Here is a 21,024-nt window from a genome sequence, read left to right as displayed (position 1 = left end):
ATGCTTACCAGGGTTATGTGTGGAATTTTATTCTATTTGGGCTGTGAGCCTGCACCTGTCTCCATGGTATCTGAAGCCAAATGGCAAGGGTGGTGGAGCATTCAGCGGTGTCACCTAATAATTACATAGTACGTTGACAGGGCAGTGTGGTAGGGAGCTTTTCAAACCTGCCCTCTGTGCTATAGTGCCCATCACAGGGGTGTTGTGAGGATATAAACACAGTCAAGAGTGTGAGATGATTTGAATAACGGAGGCCATGAGATGGGATTGGGTATGCTTAACTGTGTCATAAGCCCTATACTGCAAATGGAGATTTCCCCTCTAGCTCAAGTGGCAGGGGCCTGGGATTTTGGAGCGGGAAGCTCTTGAGTTTATCCCCCGGGTTGCTCTGAAGTTCTGAGTGGCTGCAGCATGCAGCACAGTGACACGGGGGACTGGGGCTAATGGAGCTCAGATCTGGCCCAGGTCGGCAGGGCCTGGGAAGTGGCGCTCTCTCCAGACATGTCTGTTTGCTAGGCGCCCGCCCCAGCATCGCAGGGCTGCTGTTCCATGCCGCCGGCGCCGACTGCAGTACCCGCTACGCCCGCTAGAGGCGGCTGGCGGGAGCAGGCCCTGTGCAGCCAAGGCCTTGCCCTCCCTGCCCCCAGTAATGGGGCATCAGCTGGGTAAGGCGGCCCCAGTGGGAAGGGGGTGAAGGACGGATCCCTGGAGAGCAGCCCACTCCCCTGCCAGGGAGGGTAGAGGGACCAGAGGGAGCTGGGGCCTGGAACTTGCCTGGGAGGAGTGGAGGGAACAGGGGCTGGGCCTGGGGCCTGCCTGGGAGGTGGGGGGCAGAAGCCAGAGTCGTTCTGGGAGGAGGCGGCTGCCATGTACCAGGGGAAGGGGTGAGGCGTGGGGAGCAGTACTGGTGGCAGGGGGAGCAGGCGGTTGCTAGTGAAGGCCAGAGGGGGCCAGGCCTCGTGCCAACGGGTGGGAGAGGGAGGTCTGCGGAGCTGCCTGTTCGGTTGCCGGCACTGTCGACTTTGTCCTTCTGTGGCAGGTCCGCCGAGTCCTGTGCGTTTCACGGGGCCGGGTCTTTCCTAAGGCAGGATCCTGCCGGCTCTGCATGGGGGAGATCCCATGGCACTTCTTGGGACCATAGGGGTTTGCCCGGCCACCCCACAGTTTGTAGCAAGGTGTGTGCCTGGCTCTGCCTGCCAGATGCTCTCCACCCTCAGTTGCTGTGTACCAGTGGTGGTGGGGGAAGTGATTTCTCTCTAGGGATATAAGCCAGTACTTTCCTGCATTGGCAGGAGCTGCTTGGGACACAGGGTGAGAGAGGGGACGGCCACAACTCTGCCTCAGGGAGGGAGAATCAACTTCATCCCATGATCAGGGCTGCCTAGGAGAGGCAGCTGGTTTGCACTGGGCTCGATCAGTGCATCCTGCACCTGGCTGCACCCCCTTATCTAGGCAGCTCACTTTTTGGGGGCTCCCTTGTGGAGAAAAAGTTGCAGCCACTTTGCTCTACTGCAGCGTATCCCCCCCAACCGATGGTGGGTTTTCCTCCACGGAACATGTCTCGAAGGGTCTCCGCTTAAAAGCGATGCTGTCGAACTGGAGCTGAATCGGTGTAAGACCGTAAGCTCTTTGTGACCTAGCCTGCGTCTCTGCTATATGCGTGTGCAGTGCTTAATACCCGCTCTCCCCCTCCCCCCAGATCCCTATTGGGGACCCTCTAGGTGCTACCACAATCTGAATCATTAATAATAATCATAGTAATGGATCTGCTTGGCTCTTAAAAGAAATTTAAAAATGAGCTAATTGAATTCCACTGGGACCCATTGGCTGTGTCCATCCATCTGGGGATGTCACAAGTTCATGATGCCCCTGGGGAGGAGGGAGAGAATCTATTATTCTTGGAAGATAACAAAATTTACCGAGTTTTTTCCTGATTAATAACCTTCCCCTCCCCCACTCAGTGTTTGTACCTAGGCTCTTCTTCCTTCCCGTCAGCGGGTTTGGGGGGCTTTTAACATTTGTCCTGCCTGCTGCTGTTCTTTAAAGGCCTCTTGAAATCTGGTACTGTGTTTCCAAAAGGAAGGTCATGTCAGGTGACGGGGAAAGCATTAGACATAATTATGCTGTTAATATTAATGGGATCCTTGATGCATCTGCCGCTCAGCCTCCTTCCCCACGATGAACAGCAGCCGTGAATCAAGGCTGCAGCTCGGTTGTACTAGTGCCTCTCTCAGGGCTTATGGGAGGGGAAGGAGGGAAATCTGAATTAGACCTAAAAATATTCTGAAGTCGCATTTATGGAGGTGAGATAATGTATGTTGAGACTGTGGGGGAGATTCAGAGCTAATGGGATGATTTACAGGAAGAGACTTGGAGATTCTAGACACAGTAGAGGAAGGGCTTGTGAACAGATGAGCCAGCTTCGTCCCTGGTGTAACTCCAGTGAAGTCAAAGGGCCAGATTCTCAGCTGGTGTGAATGGGTGCAGCTCTGTAGCTAGCTCAGAGACTCAGACTGTGTCAGTGATGCGCATTGTCAATGCGGAGACGAGATAAATCATGTAAAGAAGGTATTCACTCGGAGATCCGAGACAAAGGGAATTTATTAGGAGGCTTTGAGAGATCATAAGACACCAATTTCAATGTGAATAGGAAACAAGAATTTATTAAGAGGCCAGATTAAAGGTACTTTGTATTGGAAAGAACGAGAAATCGATGACTCCATCTGAAGGAAGAAGCCAGAGAGAGAGGAAGCAAGCAATTGTAAGGAGAATTACAAAAATCAATGGTGGGAAAGGCACCGAGGGACTCTTCGGAAGGGCGTGTAAAAAGTCCAAAGGGCAAGAGAGCCGCACTCAGTCATTCACCACCATCCATGCCAGTTTCACACAGCTGCGGCAGAGAGAGCTTTTTGAGTCCTGCTACCCTTGAGGTTGCAGGCAGCAGTGGCTGTAGGTTTGGCAGGCGCTGTTATTCACAGTGCCGCATTTGCTCAGAGGCGATGCATTCAGAAAGCGAGCGAACACATTTCAGGAAACAAAACAGGCCCATGAAATCCTGGAATGCCTGAGCGGCCTATGACTTCATGTGTTCCAGTGTGACTAGAAGCTAGTTCTCACTAGTGGCCTGTTTCTAAAAGCCAGGGGAATGAAGGTAAAATATATTGATCACTTACATTTCAAACTTTCTGAGCGCTTTACAAAGTATGTTTACAGCAGTCACTTCAGCCGCTGCTGACATGCAGCCACTTCTGGGGGGGACGGCAGCAGCTGCATAACACACAGTGCTGCTTGGAAAACAATTGTAGTATAGTGTATCTAGCAAAGGGAATTTTAGGTAGGCAAAATACCTGATCTGTAATACCAATAGCACCTCTTGTCCAAGGATCTCAAAGCACTTTGCAAATATTAATCACTTGAACCCTGCAGTGCCCCCATTGCAGCGCAGATGGAGATGCAGAGGCACTGAGAAGTGAAGTGACTTGACCATGGGGCACAATGAGGTGTCTCAGTGGCAGAGATGGGACTAGAATCCACAAGGGTTAAATCCCCCGTGCTCCTGCCGCTAGACAACACGTGCTCAGCATAGCCAAGGAAATGGGAGTGATCTGAATGATTCCCAACAGAGCCTCTTCTTTCACGGCACCAAACCAGTGAAATACCTTGTCTCCATGATCAGTTGCTCTGCCATGAGGGATACAGCAAGACCCTGAGGACTTGGGTATGGTACAAGGCCAAATTTCTAGGGCCAAATGATCCCTTTATCCCTTGCCAATCATTTAGAAACCGAGCATGAGTCTGTAGTAGTGTGCAAAGAAGCAAAGCGTAACATTGATGATATCCAATGATTACAGCCCAGCAGGTGTATAATAAACACCTCTGATGTGAACGTGCTGAACGGAAACTCTTCAATTGAATTCAAACTGGAACAGGTACAGAGAAGGGCTACTAGGATGATGCCAGGAATGGAAAACCTGTCTTATGAAAGGAGACTCAAAGAGCTTGGCTTGTTTAGCCTAACCAAAAGAAGGCTGAGGGGAGATATGATTGCTCTCTCTAAATATATCAGAGTAATAAATATCAGGGAGGGAGAGGAATTATTTAAGCTCCGTACCAATGTGGACACAAGAACAAATGGATATAAACTGGCCATCAGGAAGTTTAGACTTGAAATTAGACAAAGGTTTCTAATCATCAGAGGAGTGAAGTTCTAGAATAGCCTTCCAAGGGGAGCAGTGGGGGCAAAAGACATATCTGGCTTCAAGACTAAGCTTGATAAGTTTATGGAGGGGATGTTATGATGGGTTAGCCTAATTTTGGCAATTAATTGATCTTTGACTATTAGCGGTAAATATGCCCAATGGCCTGTGATGGGATGTTAGATGGGGTGGGATCTGAGTGACTACAGAGAATTCTTTCTTGGGTGTCTGGCTGGTGAGTCTTGCCCACATGCTCAGGGTTTAGCTGATCACCATGTTTGGGGCCGGGAAGGAATTTTCCTCCAGGGCAGATTGGCAGAGGTTCTTTTTGCCTTCCTCTGCAGCGTGGGGCACGGGTCACTTGCTGGAGGATTCTCTGCACCTTGAGGTCTTTAAACCACGATTTGAGGACTTCAGTGGCTCAGACACAGGTTAGGGGTTGGATACAGGAGTGGGTGGGTGAGATTCTGTGGCCTGCGTTGTGCAGGAGGTCAGACTAGGCAATCATAATGGTCCCTTCTGACCTTAAAGTCTAGGAGTCTATGAAAATGACTTGCCCTTGGGGCTGTGCTGGGAGAACCTTTGGGAAACTTCAGCTGGTGCGGAGTGCAGCCTGCATGTGGCTCAGGGAGTATTTGATGCTCAGTGTCCGTGGTCTGCACTGACTTCCAAGTGATTTATCAGAAGAAATTTAAGGCATTGGCATTGACCTATAAATGGTGTAAGTCCTGACTCTGCAGAGACACCATCTCTCTCCATGAGATCCCTCAGCGTTTGCTATCGGGTGCTCAGACTCCTAGAATCCCCTTTTCAATGGGGGAAGGGCTGGTGGTCCAGTGGGGCCTTCCTCTCTGGAAGGGGCACCACCCTGGATTTGTTGCCCATCAGAGCACCCTACAAGGCGTGTCTAGCCTCAAAGGGTTTTGTGGAAGGGGTGGGGTAAGCTGGATCCAGGTGGGTGGAGTGGGGAGCGTTCTATCCTAGGGCAGGACTGTGTCTTTGAGGCTACTGAACCAGCTGTGTGTGTGTGTGTGTGTGTGTGTGTGTGTGTGTGTAATAAGGATACAGAGCTCTTCGAGCACTGGGCATTTGATAAATGTAAACGATTTAACGTTGTGGGTTGGCTGCTCCATTGATCGCCTCAAGAATAATTTTGCAGTGCTGGGTGACTGACTGTTAAGTCCTTCCATACATTATCAGCTGGGTTGTGGTATTTCCTGTGGGCTAAGAAACACCCATCAAATAAAGGCACTTTTGACAGTGAAAACTGGCTGTGCTGACATAATAAAATCTTACATTCCCATAACATCTTTTCATCCTGAAGGGTTCCCGAAGGAATCAGTCTAGCACCCTGTGTGGGGTGTTGTGACGGCTGTTCATTAGTGCACAGCAACAGTTAAGGACAGGAAGTGAAGGATAATACTGTATTCAGCGGAGACTGGAGGGAGAAATTTAAGAAGATAGAACTTCATTCTCCAAATTGGAATCTGATCAGGACACTGAGAGATGCTGTGGGATCAGGACTTCAGCATTCTGTCTTGTGTGCCTGGGATTGTCAACATGGGGGCCGATCCGTGCCAGTTGGGATGTTGTAGGACAGGGGTTCTCAAACTGGGGGTTGGGACCCCTCAGGGGGTTGCGAGGTCATTACATGGAGGGTCATGAGCTGTCAACCTCCACCCCAAACCCGCTTGCCTCCAGCAGTTATAATGGTGTTAAATAAATTAAACACACTTTTAAATATATTAGGGGGGTCGCACTCAGAGGCTTGTGATGTGAAAGGGATCACCAGTAAAAAAGTTTGAGAGCCACTGTTCTAGGAGGTGTCGTTTCTTCACTAGAGAAGGGGACTGGGAGACAGGGCTCCCGGGTGCCACTCCCAGGGCTGGCACTGGCTCTTGGTGCCTGACTTTCTCCATCTGTAAAACAGGGATAGTCTTAGACAAAGACTATCTGACTTACATGGCCCCTGTCACTTTAGTGTCTGATCACCTCACAGTCTTTAATGCGTTTATCCTCTCAACTCCCCTATGAGGTAGGGCAGTGCTAGTGTCCCCCCTTGTACTGGCACAGAGAGACTGAGTGACTCACCCAAGGTCCCACATGAAGTCTGTGGAAGGGCAGGGACTTGGTCTCCCAGGTAGGCACTCTAACCACTGACCCATCCTTCCTCTCTTAGTAATACCGACCTTGAGGTGTGTGGTGAGGGTTCATTGTTGTCTGTAAAGCATAGTATCGGGGCGACTCTTTCCTGTGTTGTTTCTTGCCATGTGGATGCTTCTTCACTAGATCTGGACCGAGACACCCCCCCCCCCAAACTTCCATCGCTTTCCAAACAGCCATCAGATTGTAACATTTGGCTACCACTGATATGGAACAGATTGGGATGAGTGACCTAGAAGACAGAGGTTCCATAGTCCCGTGCCACCTGCTTCTTCTCTCCCTCACCCCAAGCTATCTCATCTCCTACCCGTGAGGTTTTGTGTGTGAATACATTGGTCTTTGTGTTTTTAAAATTCTCTTTGGTGACACCTACCAAGTTGCTCACGTTCTGCAGAAATGATTGAATGTGTTCTTGTGAAGATGTTGGACATCTTCCTTGGGAATTTGTTCCTTAATTCACTGTAGTGCCAGTATTTGCTTAGGTTGTTCCTGACCTTGCGTTCCTGCATGCGGCTTGTTTGGAGAGACAAAAGGGTGGAAGGGGTCGTGTGCGTTGAGGCTACTGGGTACCTGTTTTCTCTGCAGAGCAGGCCGTATGCAATAACAATGGAAACTTCATCACTCAGTGAACAGAGCTGAATGTGAGTGATGACTATCAACCAACTCGAGTACAGTGTTTAGACAAAGAGAGAGAAATGTTTTGACAGGCAAGCTGCAAAACAGAGGTCAGGTGGGGATGCATTAATGTTGCTGTTTGTCTTTCTCTGTGCTAAGATCTATTTTCAGAGGGGGCAGGGAAGAGGGGACTGAGTAACTAAAGTCTACTCTCTTTCCTGTGGTACAGCAGAAGGTCAGAAGATTTAAACGAGCTTGGTTTTGCGGTCTCCTTAGATGGTTCCTTGATTAGATTTTGTGGTCTCTTTAGATGGTTCCTACTTGACAACAATACTCTATGGGATGACCCAGTACGGTTTAACTGGACCTCTGTTTAGGAAATTGATCATCCATGCCAGCATTAGCTATCTGGTGCAGAGTCCCTTTGGCACTGATGCATTAGTGAAATTGTAATGACTCATCTCTTTGAGAGACCCTTCCGTCAGCCTGCCATTGGGACCTCTGGATGGTCAAGAATATATTGTAGGGAAGAGTCCTACGTTGGCAGGGAGGGTGGAGAGGGGAAGGACTAGATGAACTAATAGGTCCATCCCCTCTCTTATTTCAATGGGTTGTATTCTGTTCCATCTGTCGCTGATTCTGTAATACATGCTGTCAATAGTAAGGGACCCACCAAACTCCTGACCAGTATGGTTGGACAGCAGATGACTTCTTTTATATGGGTGGGCACCTGTTGGATGAGGCTATCTGATTACACACCAGCATTTTGGTGCTAGGCCCAGTGATCTGGCACTTCATCTCTTGCCCATCATTTTGTGTAAATAATGATTTACTTAACCCTATGTAATTAGTTGCTTGCTCCGTTTCTGGCTGGGTGCATTTTCTTCTGTGGCATTGGTAATACCTCTGTGGGGAGTGAATGGAGTCCTCGGCTTATGCCTTTTCACTGCATGCCGTGGAGGTAATGCTCTTTGCTGAGAACACCCACCCAGGTTCTGATTTCCCTTACACTTGTAAATCTGCAGTTGCCCCATGGCTGCATGACTTGCACTAGAAGAATGTGGATCTTTCTCCCCCTCTAATGGCTGGTCCACATGAGTGGATAAGAGTCTACTACAGCTAGCAGCTGATGGAGTTACTACTTTAGCTGAAGGGATAGAAGCTCATGCTTTTAGCTTGGAAGGGTTTAGACTCAAACCATGTTGATGACCAAGGTGGGGCTTTGTTGCAGCTGTAGGGGAAGAGAGGGAGGAAATATGGGGCAATGGCACAGGGACAGACTGTGTGTGTGTGTGTGTGTGTGTGTGTGTGTGTGTGTGTGTGTGTGTGTGTGTGTGTGTGTGTGTGTGTGTGAAACGCTGGGGGAAAGGAGAGAGCGGAGTAGCTTTGGGGAGGAACCAGAGAAGAATGGGGAGGAAAAAATGGAGTTAAACCAAGGATGGACGCCAGAGGACAAAAAGGGAAAATGCAGAGGAAAGAAAGAAATGAGAAGAGGGCCAGGTGATGAGCGGGGGAAAGGCAGAAAAACCAGGCGAGATGCAGCAAGTGCTTTGATTCACAACGCGACGTCAGGTGAGGCATCATCCGCTGCAAGTAGAGGCAGCTCCAATCAAGGAAGGTTGGGAACCGCTGAGCTCTTCGGAGCAATCTTCTCCACTGCCACTCATGCATTGGCCGGCAGGGGTGGGGCTGGGGAGGGGACCGTCCCCACGAGCGGGATGAGCAAGCTGAGTGAGTCAGCAAGATGCATGTTGAGAAACGCTGCAAACTAACATCTAGCTGAATTCAGCTGCCTTTGCTGATGCCCACTTGTCACGCCTCGTGTGTTGTCCCAGGAAACTTAATGAGGAGAGACCAAAGGTCTGGAGATCAGAGACCTCCAGTGAGAGAGGGCTGAGCGCGGTTCTGTTAGCGTTCTCTGTATAGCACTCAACGTTTGCGAAGTGCTTTTACTGGCAAGGAAGAACAAGCCACTGTTGGTGTTCTACTCATACTGCGTATTTTAGGCTGTATCTTCGATTGGGATCGGGCGTTTATATAGCGAACAAGAACGCCCAGAAGGGAGATAAAACCTCATGCTTCAGGGTTTAAGCTAATCTCTAACTAGTCGGGGTTGGGATGAGACCTCCGCGGGGGGAAATTATTGCACCTCTGCCTGTTGCAGGGTTTATTGTACTTTCCTCTGAAGCATCTAGGCTGGCCACTGTCTGGGAGAAGACTCTGGGCTTGATGGACAGGGTCGGTTTCATGGCAGCACAACTTCATTGGCATCAGTGGAGTCACGGTCGGTGTAGCTAGCTGAGGATCTGGGCTATGAGCTTTAGAGATTGAGTTCTACTAGTTGCACATGCCTTTCTAAGCGAGTAAAATCCCAGCAATCCTACGAAATGGTGTCCTGCTAGTGTGCCTGTAAATTGCCTGCATTGAGGGAATTAATTTATATTTATTTCTACTTATCAAAGCCTCCCGTGTGACAGTCCCTTCTTGCCACCCTTGCTAAACAGGAGCAATGTTTATGGTTTCACGGAGGTCAGTGGGGTTACTTGCATGAGTAAAATTTACTCCTGTGAGTCAGGGTGATAGGACTGGACCCTGATCATGCAGGTGTCTGTAATTTTCTCTTGTAACACATACTGAATTTAATCTGGATCGATTCTTCTCCTCCCTTTACCCCCGCCCCCCCACAAAATCCACCTCCTAGTCCACCACCAACTGCATTCTCCATCTCTCCCAGCTCTAATCCCATTTAACCCCCATCCTCCCCAGGTAAGCCTGGGAGAATACATAACCCTTGCAGGGTGCCCTGGAAACCAACAAATGCGGACTCCCTCGGACCAAGTGAGTTCCAGGACCAAAGAACTATTGTACAGTCAGCATCTCTTCTGAGGCTAGGCCAGGATTTGGGGGGGTGGGTGGGAGGGGCTCTGTGTAATGACAGCAGATGGCATGAGCTGTGAGAGTCACTTAGGGGCAAGCGAGACAGAGAGAACCTGAGGACAGCCTGTGTCCAGTCATCATTACACCTGAGCCCTGTCTCTTCTCTACCAGGAAGAATGCTTCATTAGCTAGGACCACAAATGCCTCAGCACTTGTCCTCCCCACCCCCCACCCAGTTTTCCTGGCTGAAGCGGCCGTAGCTTTTAGCTTTAGTACTTCAGCTGATTGCAACGAATATGCAGCTCATGGAATTCAGGTCCTGGTCAAATCACAGGCATCCCTGCCAGCCGAAGGGAGATTGCTTTGTGAGTGACCTCCAGTGCAACCTTCTGTGCCTAACAATGTAAGAGGATCTCAGATTGCATTGTTGCCACAGTCAGAATCTGCCTTGTGTACAACTGTGAGACGTTTTCCGCCAGAGTTCTGTGGCAGCAGCTGATCAAAGCGACTCAAAAACATGTTCTTTAAAGACAAGCCTTGTTTATTCACCCAGAGGTACATAGCAAGCAGGGGAAAGGGATTGACCAACAAAAGGCCTGTCCTTCTGGGTCTTCCCAAAATTTTAGTCTTTCTTTGCAAGTGTTGGGTAAGTTCCACTCAGCCCAGACACCTGACTCGTGGCCTTGGAGAGACCGACTGCCCCAGCCATGTTCTCCCAGTGTGTCTCTGTCAGAGACTCATCTCCAGCTATTGCTGCCCACTGCTCCCTACCCCCCAATTCCTCTCTAGGCCAGGGGCTTTAATGTTATAGTGCCCCTTTGATCCTAAGCTTGGGCCTGGGGAAAATTTAACCTGCTAGCCTGTTTGGAGCCAGGCAGGTGGGCATCCCAATTAATGGATCCCCCATCGTTCCCTTAAAGACCCTGGGTATTCTCTCTCACTGTACAATATCTGTCATTGTTTCGTTACCTGCTTGTTTTTTCCCCAGTGGCCTTCTTTGATTTAACTCCATGCAGTCAGGCAGGATCATATCCAGTAGGTAAACGGCAGCGTTTCCCTCGTCTTCTCAGTCATGACATTTTGTGGTGGCGTTAATCTTCGTGATTCATCCCTGTGCAGGTACTCGTGGCCCCTTGCAGTCGCTGAGTAATGCTATGAGTGGTGGTTGGTTTTTTTGTTAGCGGGGTACGAGTTTTCTGTCAAACATGCCTCTCCCTGGAATCTTCTCCTCTGATCCCAGCACATCGTTGGCTCTTGACGAAGGATACGCAATGAGGAGGACCACGGCCCTGCTGCGTTGCTGAATAGCTTTTCCTTTCTTTTCCAGGTGTGTGCGGCTGCTGTGGCGCCTTGCGTCCCCGTTACAAGAGGCTAGTTGACAATATCTTTCCGGAGGATCCAGAGGTAAATGAGCTTCCTGTTTTACTTCGAGCACAATAACTTAACAGCCCCCTGCTTGTTGGAAACCGTCCCAGAGTTTTCACATTTCTCCTGTGTGTGGGATTGCAGGATCTCACTGTCATTCAGTGATATTCACCTGCACTCCAGGAAATGCTGTTGTAGAAGAGGTGACCTTTTAAGGCTCTCTGGGTCGTACACGGAGGGTTTCATTTTCTGTAATATGCCCTTAATTTTTGTTAGAAGCATTTTGTGTTGGTACCAAAAGCCCACGCCCCTACCACCTGAGCTATAATGGCCGCTCTGGGTTTGTCTAGACTAGGATTTAACCAGATTTGCTGTTAGCTCAAGGTGATGACCACAGCTGTAAATGCTAGTCTAAACGCTCCCCAAATATTTGTTTCAAGACACAGGTGTGTGTGGTTTACCCCAGGCTGAGTCCTGCCACAAACATTAGAGGAGTGTTTAGCCTAGTGTTTATGATCACGTTCGTTAACTTGAGTTAATTGCAATCATTCGCACGTCCGTGGCACCATTTGTCCCCTAATTTGGAAGTACTGGCTGCTAGTGACTTGTCTCAAACTCACTCAGTGGCAGAGCCGTGAATAGAAGGCACCTAGGACTCCTGGCTCCCAGGACTGTCCTAAACAGTAGACAACAGAGCCGGGAAGCCACATCACTGCCAAGTTAAAAAGCATCTCACATTGGGTGCTTATTTCCCACATTATGACATAAAGTTTTTGTTTGACATCTGTTCCTCCTTGTGTTTAGCTGTGACACTCTGAGTCTGTTTCCCAGACTTGGAGAAGAGCCCTGTGTAAGCTCCAAAGCTTGTCTCTCTCATCCACAAAAGTTGGTCCAATAAAAGATATTACCTGCCCGACCTTGTTTCTTTGACATCTACGTCATTCAGTGGCTGATGTCACAGGTGGATGCGTGAGGACATAAACAGGGAAGCAGGAGTGGCAGAAGTGTCTCCAGATTCAAGACTCTTGTTTTCATGCTGAAGTCCTTGGCAGTACAGAATAAGGGAGGAAGAATGTTGAAAACATCTCACATAGGAACAGAATGATTTCTAAAGAAAACTGTTTTTCAAAGCTTTCCATGACACATAAGCAGCTTTCTGGGATAATTACCTGCCCACTCAGTGAAAGTGTCAATCCCCCAGCTCTCTTTGAAGATGCTGTCATCGTCCCGCTAAGAGATGTTTTTTTATCTCAACAACTTCGTGCCCTGGTAGAATGAAGAACTAACTGGAACAGCTCCTTTAATACGTTACAGTATAATTTTGTCTGGAGGAACAGATGAAATTTTCTTTTCCCTAAAGAGATGTTCTCCTGTTGATGTCTATAAAATAGATGTATAATAAATGCCATGGATGGATGGGAGAACAAGATGCAAGCTAGCAGCATCCCTGGGTAACTAATTGTGACCACATGCATGCGAATACCACCAGACGCGAGTAGGAATTGAACCTAGGATGCGTGGCTGGTGGTCTCGTAATAGGATGGCAACAGCATCTTCAAAGAGAGCTGGGAGATTGACACTCATGCTGAAAAGGCAGGTAAGTATCCCAGGCTGCTCATGCAACCCCAGCAGGTGTAAACTACACAAGGTACAAGGCAGAACCAGGCCTCGTATCTTCCACCTTTGTTGCTGAAGATCACTTGGTTCTAAAGATCCTCTTCGGCAGACGGTGAAGTGGTGAGACTTTGCATTTCTACAGCATCTCCCATCTGAGGAGCTCCAAGTGCCCAACATACACCACCTGAATGGGTGACCTGAGCTGAGCACCGAGTAGCAAAATGTGTGTGGTTTGCCACAGCTGGAGATAAAGCTTGGGCACAAAAGGGGCAACAGCAGAGGTGATATCTAACAGACGGGCTGCGTTTCTTTAAATAGAGGGAAGTGAATTGAATGCTGATGCAAGCTGGCGGGTTGTCAGCCCCGGAGGCAGAGGTCTCTGTTTATTCCCAGCCCAGGTTCCGCAGCCACCAGTTCCTCACCAGTGTGCTTCAGGCGCGACCCTGAACTGTGCAGCTAGTTCAGCCTTCGTCTAGCCAGTCCTTTGACTCTGGCCTGAGGCTGCCAGCTTGTGCTGCTGTGAAGTGCGTGCTGGGAACCGCAGTGACTCCTCCACTCATTTCACATAGGCCGCTGGCCAGCAGATGCCTCAATGCTAACGGATACTGACAGCTGAATGTGGGGTTTCTGGCACCTTCCTCTGAATCATCAAGAATCTGGCCAGCGTCCGAGATATGAGACGCTAATTGACTAATTAGACCCTTGGTCTGACCCAGTGTGGCAGTTCGCGTGACTTCCAGTGCTCTCGATTTCAACCTGGAGGCCGAAAGCTCCATAGCCCCTTCCCTGTGCCGTACCTTGGGAGTTGCTTTTTAAAATGCAAAGGAGATCAAACCCCGTGTCGGTCTCTTTTCCAGGATGGGCTGGTAAAAACCAACATGGAGAAGCTGACCTTCTACGCACTGTCTGCGCCGGAGAAGCTGGACCGCATCGGTGCGTACCTTTCGGAGAGGCTGATCCGAGATGTGGGCAGGCACCGATATGGGTAAGAGACAGCATGACACTGATTCGCAGCGATAATTACGCCATGTGCATAAAGAGTGAGTGCCCAAAACATACTGGAGAAGGTCCAGGCAAAGACTGAATGAAGCTAATGGGATGCATCGGCATACTGAGCACTGAAATAGACATATGTCCTGGGGGACACTCAAACTACTATGTTCTCCATTGCCCGGGCAGCTACACACACATCAGGTTACACCTAGACGATGGCATCTTGTCACCTGTGAACCTACACGTGGTGTGAGACCAGGAATTGCACTACTGTGCATAGGCGCCAACTTTCCCTGGCGCCGGTGGGAGCTTGCACCCCCCCCCCGCCCTGACTCCACCCTTTCCCTGCCCCGCCCCCATCCCAACCTCGTCCCTAAAGTCCCTGCCCCAACTCCGCCCCCTCCCTGCCCCTATTGGACCCCTTCCCCAAATCCCTGCCCCGGCCCGCCTCTTCTCTGAGCGCGCTGCATTCCCCCTCCTCCCTCCCAGCCATGCGAAACGGCTGTTTTGCGGCACAAGCGCTGGGAGCTACGGGGGAAAAAACGGGCACGCGGCGCGCTCAGGGGAGGAGGCGGAGGTGAGCTGGAGCAGGGGGGGCGGGGTGGGGAGCTGCCAGTGGGTGCTGAGCACCCACCAATTTTTTCCCGTGGGGGCTCCAGCCCCGGAGCATGGAGTTGCACCAAGCTGAAAGTACCCATTCATCCATGCCTATGGATTTCCAAAGCACCTCTCCCTGTAGTAGCTAGAAGCTGTAAGAGGCTTACAACAGCTGCTGCTTATCCAAAGTCATCCATAGCCGTGAGGGCCAGGACTGCAAAACACATCTGATTCCTGCCCACCATTGCTAGAGCACTGTGCTTGGACAGGCTCGAGGAGTTTGTGGGTTGGTGGGTGATTTGATGCTGGGTTACACCACAGGCTCTTAACGGATTCATTTTACATACCAAGTGTCTGAGCCTTTAGAACCTTCCCCACCCCATGTCTCGCTGCAGGAGCGGAGCCCTGCTGGCTTGTTGCTTTTAGCCCTGGTGACCTGTTTCTATCAGTTACTTTTTCCAAGACTCTGCTCAGGGAAAAGGGCTACAAGTAACCTTTTTTTATTTTTTTAAATGAAAACTGAGTCTCCTCATTCCTGGTTTGTCCTGAATCACGGGCACTTGTGGCCTTCATAGGGTCCAAGGTCAGACGGGACCGTTGGGATCCTCCAGTCTGCCCTCCTGCGTAACACTGGCCAGAGAACTGCCCTGAATTAATCCCTGTTTGAATTGTGTTTTAGAAAAACATACAATCCTGGTTTTAAAAAAATGCCGGTGATGGAGAATCCCCCAGTTGTTGCAATGGTTAATTACCCTCACTGTTAAAAATGCGCACCTTATTTCTAGTCTGAAGCTTCAACTTCCAGCCATTAGATCTTGTTATGCCTCTTAAAGAACCCTCTGTTATCAAATTTCTGTTCCCCGTGTATGTACTTCTAGACTTGACCGTCTCTTTGTTAAGCTAAATCGATAGACTCAAGGAGTTCAATCACTTTAAGGCATTTTCTAATTCTTTAATTGTTCATGGGGCCCAAAGTCCGACTGTCTCTGTCGAGCCTGTTCCTTTTCCCATGCGCCTCTGTGCAGACGGAGTTCCATCAGACTGTACCCCTGGCTCCTGTGGTACATTCCTCATGAATCACACCAAACCACACTGCCCCTTCGCCTGTCCACTATATATGTAAATGGTCATCAAAATCACTGCTTAATAAAGCCATAGGGACAGCTTCTCCGCCTCCTGGCTATTAGGTAACCATCCACCACTTTGCAAAGTGCGTATATACCAGGGGTTCTCAAACTGGGGGTCGGGACCCCCCAGGGGGTTGTGAGGTTATTACATGGGGGGTTGCGAGCTGTCAACTTCCACCCCAAACCCCGCTTTGCCTCCAGCATTTATAATGGTGTTAAATATATAAAAAAGTGTTTTTAATTTATAAGGGGAGGGGGGTCACACTCAGAGGCTTGCTATGTGAAAGGGCGCACCAGTACAAAAGGTTGAGAGCGACTGGTATATACAGCTGCCACCAGTGTAAGGGAGGAGCACAGGGAGTATTTTATGCTCTCTTCGCACTGGTAGCAATGAGGAGGCAAGATACATGGAAGAGGAGGCGACTTAGGCCCACAATTTGCTTTTCACATAACCATTGTATTAGCAGGAGGGTTGTAAGCAAGATGCAAGAAGTAATTCTTCCACTCTGCTCAGCACTGATAAGACCTCAACTGGGGTACTGTGTCCAGTTCTGGGCGCCACATTTCAGGAAAGTTGTGGACAAATTGGAGAGAGTCCAGAGGAGAGCAACAAAAACGATAAAAGGTCCAGGAAACCTATGAGGGAAGATGTAAAAAATTGGATTTGTTTAGACTGGAGAAGAGAAGACTGAGAGGGGATGTGATAAGTCTTCAAGAGCGTAAAAGGTTGTTATAAAGAGAAGTGTGATAAATTGTTCTCCTTTAACCTCTGAGGACAGGACAAGAAGCAATGGGCTTAAACTGCAGCAAGGGAGGTTTAGGTTGGACATTAGGAAAAACTTCCTGATTGTCAGGGTGGTTAAGCCCTGGAATAAGTTGCCTAGGGAGGTTGTGGAATCTGTCATTGGAGGTTTATAAGAACACATTCGATAAATACCTGTCAGAGATGGTCTAGATAATACGTGGTCCTGCCTCAATGCAGGGGACTGGACTAGATGGTGTATTGAGGTCCCTTCCAGTCCTACATTTCTGTGGTTCTATGGTTGTAAGATTCCCCCCCAGGTACCAATTATTACCTTGTTATAGGGCTCAGATTAGCATCTCTTTCTGGGGCAATATAGAATGGGACCTATTTAAGGAAGAGAAACCGTATTTCATTTTTTCCCTTGATGTTGCAATTTTTTTGGCTCAGCCAGCTGACTGGATTCTATATTCTCTTTCTCCGTCTATCTTTTATGTACTGCCATGTCTGGGGCTTGCGTTGTTTACAAACCTATCCCTTTGGTAGCAGAGCAGTTGCTAAGACTAGACAGCGGCTTTGATTAGAGATGGCAAGTGCTGGAAGAGTGCAGAAGGGATCACTCTTTGAAATAATGGAGAGATTCAGTCTCTTTGTCTCAGGAACAAAGCCAAGATTGACGAATGTGTCTTAACAACACGGTGCAGTGGGAAGTTCAGTTTGGCTTTCATCCTCTGGGGAAGAGGAGGCAGAGAGGTGCTCCTAAGAAGTGAAAAAGTTGGAAAAAGCCTGCTATGCATGAGCCACCATGACTGACAAGTCATCCCAAAGCTCTGCCTGATGTTATATACATAAGTGGCTGCTAACGGGGCTCTGCATGCTACCCAGAAGAAGGACTTGAAGAAAGTTTGACATCTGATGCCAGACTTTCTGGGCAGTGTTTACCCCCTCCAGCCCCCGTGGTACAGGCATGGAATTGACTTGGTGCATCGGTTAATTCCCTGCAGAAGGGCAGATCTCAAGTCTTTCTCTAATCTCTGAAATCAAGCTCAGATCATCACCAGTTGGAGTTGACATGCTTCTTCAGACCAGCATCGTGCTGTGACCTAAACTCAAAAGCAACGAATTGCAGGTTCAGAATAAACAGCCACAAGAGATCTGCAGGGTTGAGTTTGTGTTCGCTGATCTCCTGCCTTGTAAAATGAGGTTATAGTCTTTATTTCAGAATCATTCTGCAATGGTTGGCCATGCTAGTAGCCCCGCGGGGTGACCTCTGTGATCTGATCTGTATTTTCCTTTATAATTCTCTAGAAATTGCTTGTTTTTTGAACTCGCCTGCAATAGAACCCAGCAGTTACTGGCAGGCAGCAGGTGTCGATCATACACCAGGACTTCCCGAGTCCCATTTGGCCCTCCGGGCCACCCCTGTGTTCAGTTGTCCCCGAAACAGACTTTCCAATACTGTAATATCTGGTTCTGGACACCAATTTTGAAATACACACAGTTGGGCTTGGTCCCGCTGTGTTCCACACCAGTGTGAATAGACGTGTTTCCAATGGAGCGACACTGGTCTAATATTGGGGTAAGTGAGCACAGAATCCGGCCTGATACCAACTTGTCAAACACTCCCCTTCCTTATGTGCTGTTACCAGGACCCCACGTGCTCCCTGATTCCGGGGCCTTGGTATTAGCACCAGAATCCACCCTTTTGCTGCAGAACTGAGAGGCAACTGCATGAACTAAGCCTGGCCCCCTTTGGGGAGTGCAGGACAGCAGAGGGGTGTCTGTCTCTGTGGGGTAACTGGCTATCTACTTAGGGTGACCAGATGTCCTGATTATATAGGGACAGTCCCAATTTTTGGGTCTTTTTCTTATATAGGCTCCTATTACCCCCCCACCCCCGTCCCGATTTTTTTCACATTTGCTGTCTGGGTCCCCCTATATCTACTGTAGTTTTCTCTTCCCTTCTTCCCCTGCAGGTACATGTCTGTAGTTGTCTTTGCATGTTGTATACAGTGCATCTTTCATTTACACTCCATCCACCTTTTTGGGGGGGCTTCTGCGGGTGTCTTATTAGCACAAAGGGATCTCCGACCCGCTGCCTGCATTGCAGCTCACTGTCTCCGCTTGCAGACAGACCCGTTGTAGTGGGCTAAAATCTCTGCTGCTGTGGCGCTCCGTTGATCAGCAGTTCTGCGCTGGCACTTGGCACCAGCGTGCAGATGGATTTTTACCGCTGTATAAATCTTTAGTATTTCTGAAGGTGGGAGGTGAAAGTCTATTGAAGAGTAACTCATTTCTTCTGGCTGTGTGGGGCTCTCCGTCTGTCTCTCTCCTCTGCATGTTGGGGTGTTCATATTCAAGGCTGTGCAATACGTTTCCTAGTTTCCTTTTACAAAGGGACTTGGTGCATTGACGTATTGAGCAGCTGATCGCCTGTTCACTCTGTCTGTTGTGTCTGAGGGTGCATTTTTTTTCATCTGCATCATCTTAACATTCAGGCAGGGCGGCGACCCGTGCGAATAGAGCCTCCATCTGCAGATTATTTTCTGCTCGTACTAGAAATCTTTGCTTGGAGAGTCTCTTCCTTTGATGCTCCTAGTTTTCCCCCCTTACAGAGCGATATGGTCATTGTTGCATGTGACCAAGGCTACCAAATCTAGGATCTTTAAGGAGCCAGGACATGAAATGTACGTTAGTTGTAGTCTTGTATCCAGGGTTGTCTTGGCTGCTCACTGGACCTCTTTGTGACACGGTCTATCCAGGTGGGACTCACTCGGCCATCCTAGATCTTCCTTTCATGTGAACTCTTTCTAACTGAGTGAACTGGAATGGAGTTTCTTTTGTTTTTTACACTCTTCTCCTCTCTGAAAGCCAAGGCTAATCTCTGCTGAATGAAGAGAGCCTCTCTCTAGAATAATATGAATAGTGCCCTCATCCCCAGATCCTCAGATACTTTACAAACATTAATTAAGGCTCAGGACACCCCTGGGAGGCTGGTAAATATCGTCCTTCCTCTTTGACTGGGGGGAGCGGGAGCTGAAGCACAGAGATGATAAAGGAGGATGCTCTTGGGAATCATGTTTGTTACGGTCATGCCCAGGGACACGCTGAGATCAGGGCCCTGGCTAGGCGCTGTACAGACCCAGCGTAGTACATAACCTTTGCCTCTGAAGAGCTTACGATCTAAATGGAGAGGCCAGACAAAGGGTAGGGCAAAGGGGTATAATAGATGAATGGCGTGATCAGTGTGATGGTACCATGAGTTTTCTGGGAGGTGGGTGGTTGGAGTTAGGAGGGGATTAGTTAAGCGGCAAGGGAAGGGGTGAGGAAGGTAGGAAGGGGCAGGTGTGGAGTGACGTGGTGGTGAAGAGGCTGTGAAGGAGGAGGTGGGAGCAAACAGCCGATCAGCACCAGTCAAAACTGTAGCAAATCTCAGCCGTGTCCGTGGCGCTCGGTCTCGGCTGCTTCTGCAGCTGCTCCCCGGCTTTGTTCTCTGTCTGGCTCCTCCCAGCCCAGTTTCCTTTCCCCAACGCCTCACGGCTTGGGAGATCCCCGCAGTGCACCCCTTCCCCCCTGCTCAGCCGTGGCCTTGTGCTTAATGCTCCGGGACAAGAGCCAGGTGCTCTGGGAGCTCTTCTTGGATCTTCCACGTGCTTTCCATGGGACTGCTCGGTGCACGTCCCGATCGGTAAAGTGAAGCCCGTGCTTCTCCAGCGGGGTTGTAACTCGGGAGCAAGCACAAATCTGTAAAGTCCTTTGGGATCCTGGTCAAAGTGTCATAATCTATGCTGGGCCAGTCGCCCGGCTGGTGTAAATCAGCGTAGCCGCGCTGACGGACAGCAGCTGATGACCTGGCCCGAGATCACACCCCGATCGGGAGCAGAGCCGGGAATAGAGGCCACCGCACTTGCGAGGAGCGTGCTGGGTTCTCGTTTAAATGGGGCAGGCCTCATCTTTAACGTGGGGAGGTGGCCCAGCAGGCTGCTGGTCTGAATGGGACACGGCCCACCGGAGCCCGCAGCCTCTGCTGGCATAAGAGGTGAGGCCCAGGCTGCGGGGGAGGAGGCAGTGAGCTAGTGGGGTGAACCCATCAGCAAACCCCCGCCTGTCTCGGTCCACCAATAGCAGGGGGAGTTCATCTTCTCTGGAGGCTTCGTCACCCTCCGAAGGAGCCGCTGCTCCGAGATAGCCAGCTCAGAAGGAATACAGGCAGGGCCCCTGTTCACAGCCCATCACTCACTCTGCCCTGGATGCCTAAGGGAGACCTAAGGCGTTAACACCCTGTGGGCCAGGCAGCACTGGCTGCAAGTCCCTGTGACCCTATTCTCCTTTCCTAGGGTATGAGTAACTCCTGTTCAGGCTTAGGGGAGGGGCTCCTGTCCTGCTGCTGGAGAAGAGGAAGGGTGGCCCAGTGGTTAGGGCTGTAGCCTAGGGCTTCGGCGACCTGGGTTCAAGTCCCCGTGTTGCCAAAGGCTCCTTGTATGACCTTAGGCAAGTCATTCAGTTGCTCTGTGCCTCAGTTTCTCCATCTGTACAATGGGGATAACACCCTTCCCTGCCTTACAGGGGGGTTGTGAGGATACTACAGTGATAGGAGCCATATAAGGACCATAGATAGAGAATGGGGCCCGCGGAGTCTAGCTTGGAGGTTGCACTGATCATTTCCAAGCACAAACGGCTTGAGAAGGTGCTGACGCTGGGAGACGGAAGATTGTCAATGTGTGGGTGTTTA

The 21,024-nt window shown here is 49.7% G+C and overlaps 2 protein-coding genes across 2 annotated transcripts in view; both read left to right on the top strand.

Moving 5' to 3' along the window:
- Window positions 1-13,822, top strand: part of LOC113407592 (protein EFR3 homolog B-like) — a 52,314-nt gene extending 38,492 nt beyond the window's left edge. The window contains exons 2-3 of the mRNA XM_026656344.1: window positions 11,179-11,255; window positions 13,691-13,822. Of these exons, the coding sequence (XP_026512129.1) occupies window positions 11,179-11,255; window positions 13,691-13,822 (209 nt within the window). The remainder of the gene's footprint in view (window positions 1-11,178; window positions 11,256-13,690) is intronic.
- EFR3B (EFR3 homolog B) overlaps window positions 13,755-21,024 on the top strand; it is a 68,235-nt gene continuing 60,965 nt past the window's right edge. Inside the window, exon 1 of the mRNA XM_026656353.1 lies at window positions 13,755-13,818. The gene's annotated coding sequence lies outside the window, so the exon portion shown is untranslated. The remainder of the gene's footprint in view (window positions 13,819-21,024) is intronic.

The sequence above is a fragment of the Terrapene carolina genome, unplaced genomic scaffold, assembly GCF_002925995.2.
Source record: "Terrapene carolina triunguis isolate 2854851 unplaced genomic scaffold, T_m_triunguis-2.0 Scaffold228, whole genome shotgun sequence".
Lineage (NCBI taxonomy): Eukaryota > Metazoa > Chordata > Testudines > Emydidae > Terrapene > Terrapene triunguis.
Note: the sequence above shows the minus strand (reverse complement) of the source record. Positions and strands in the feature narration are given on the sequence as shown.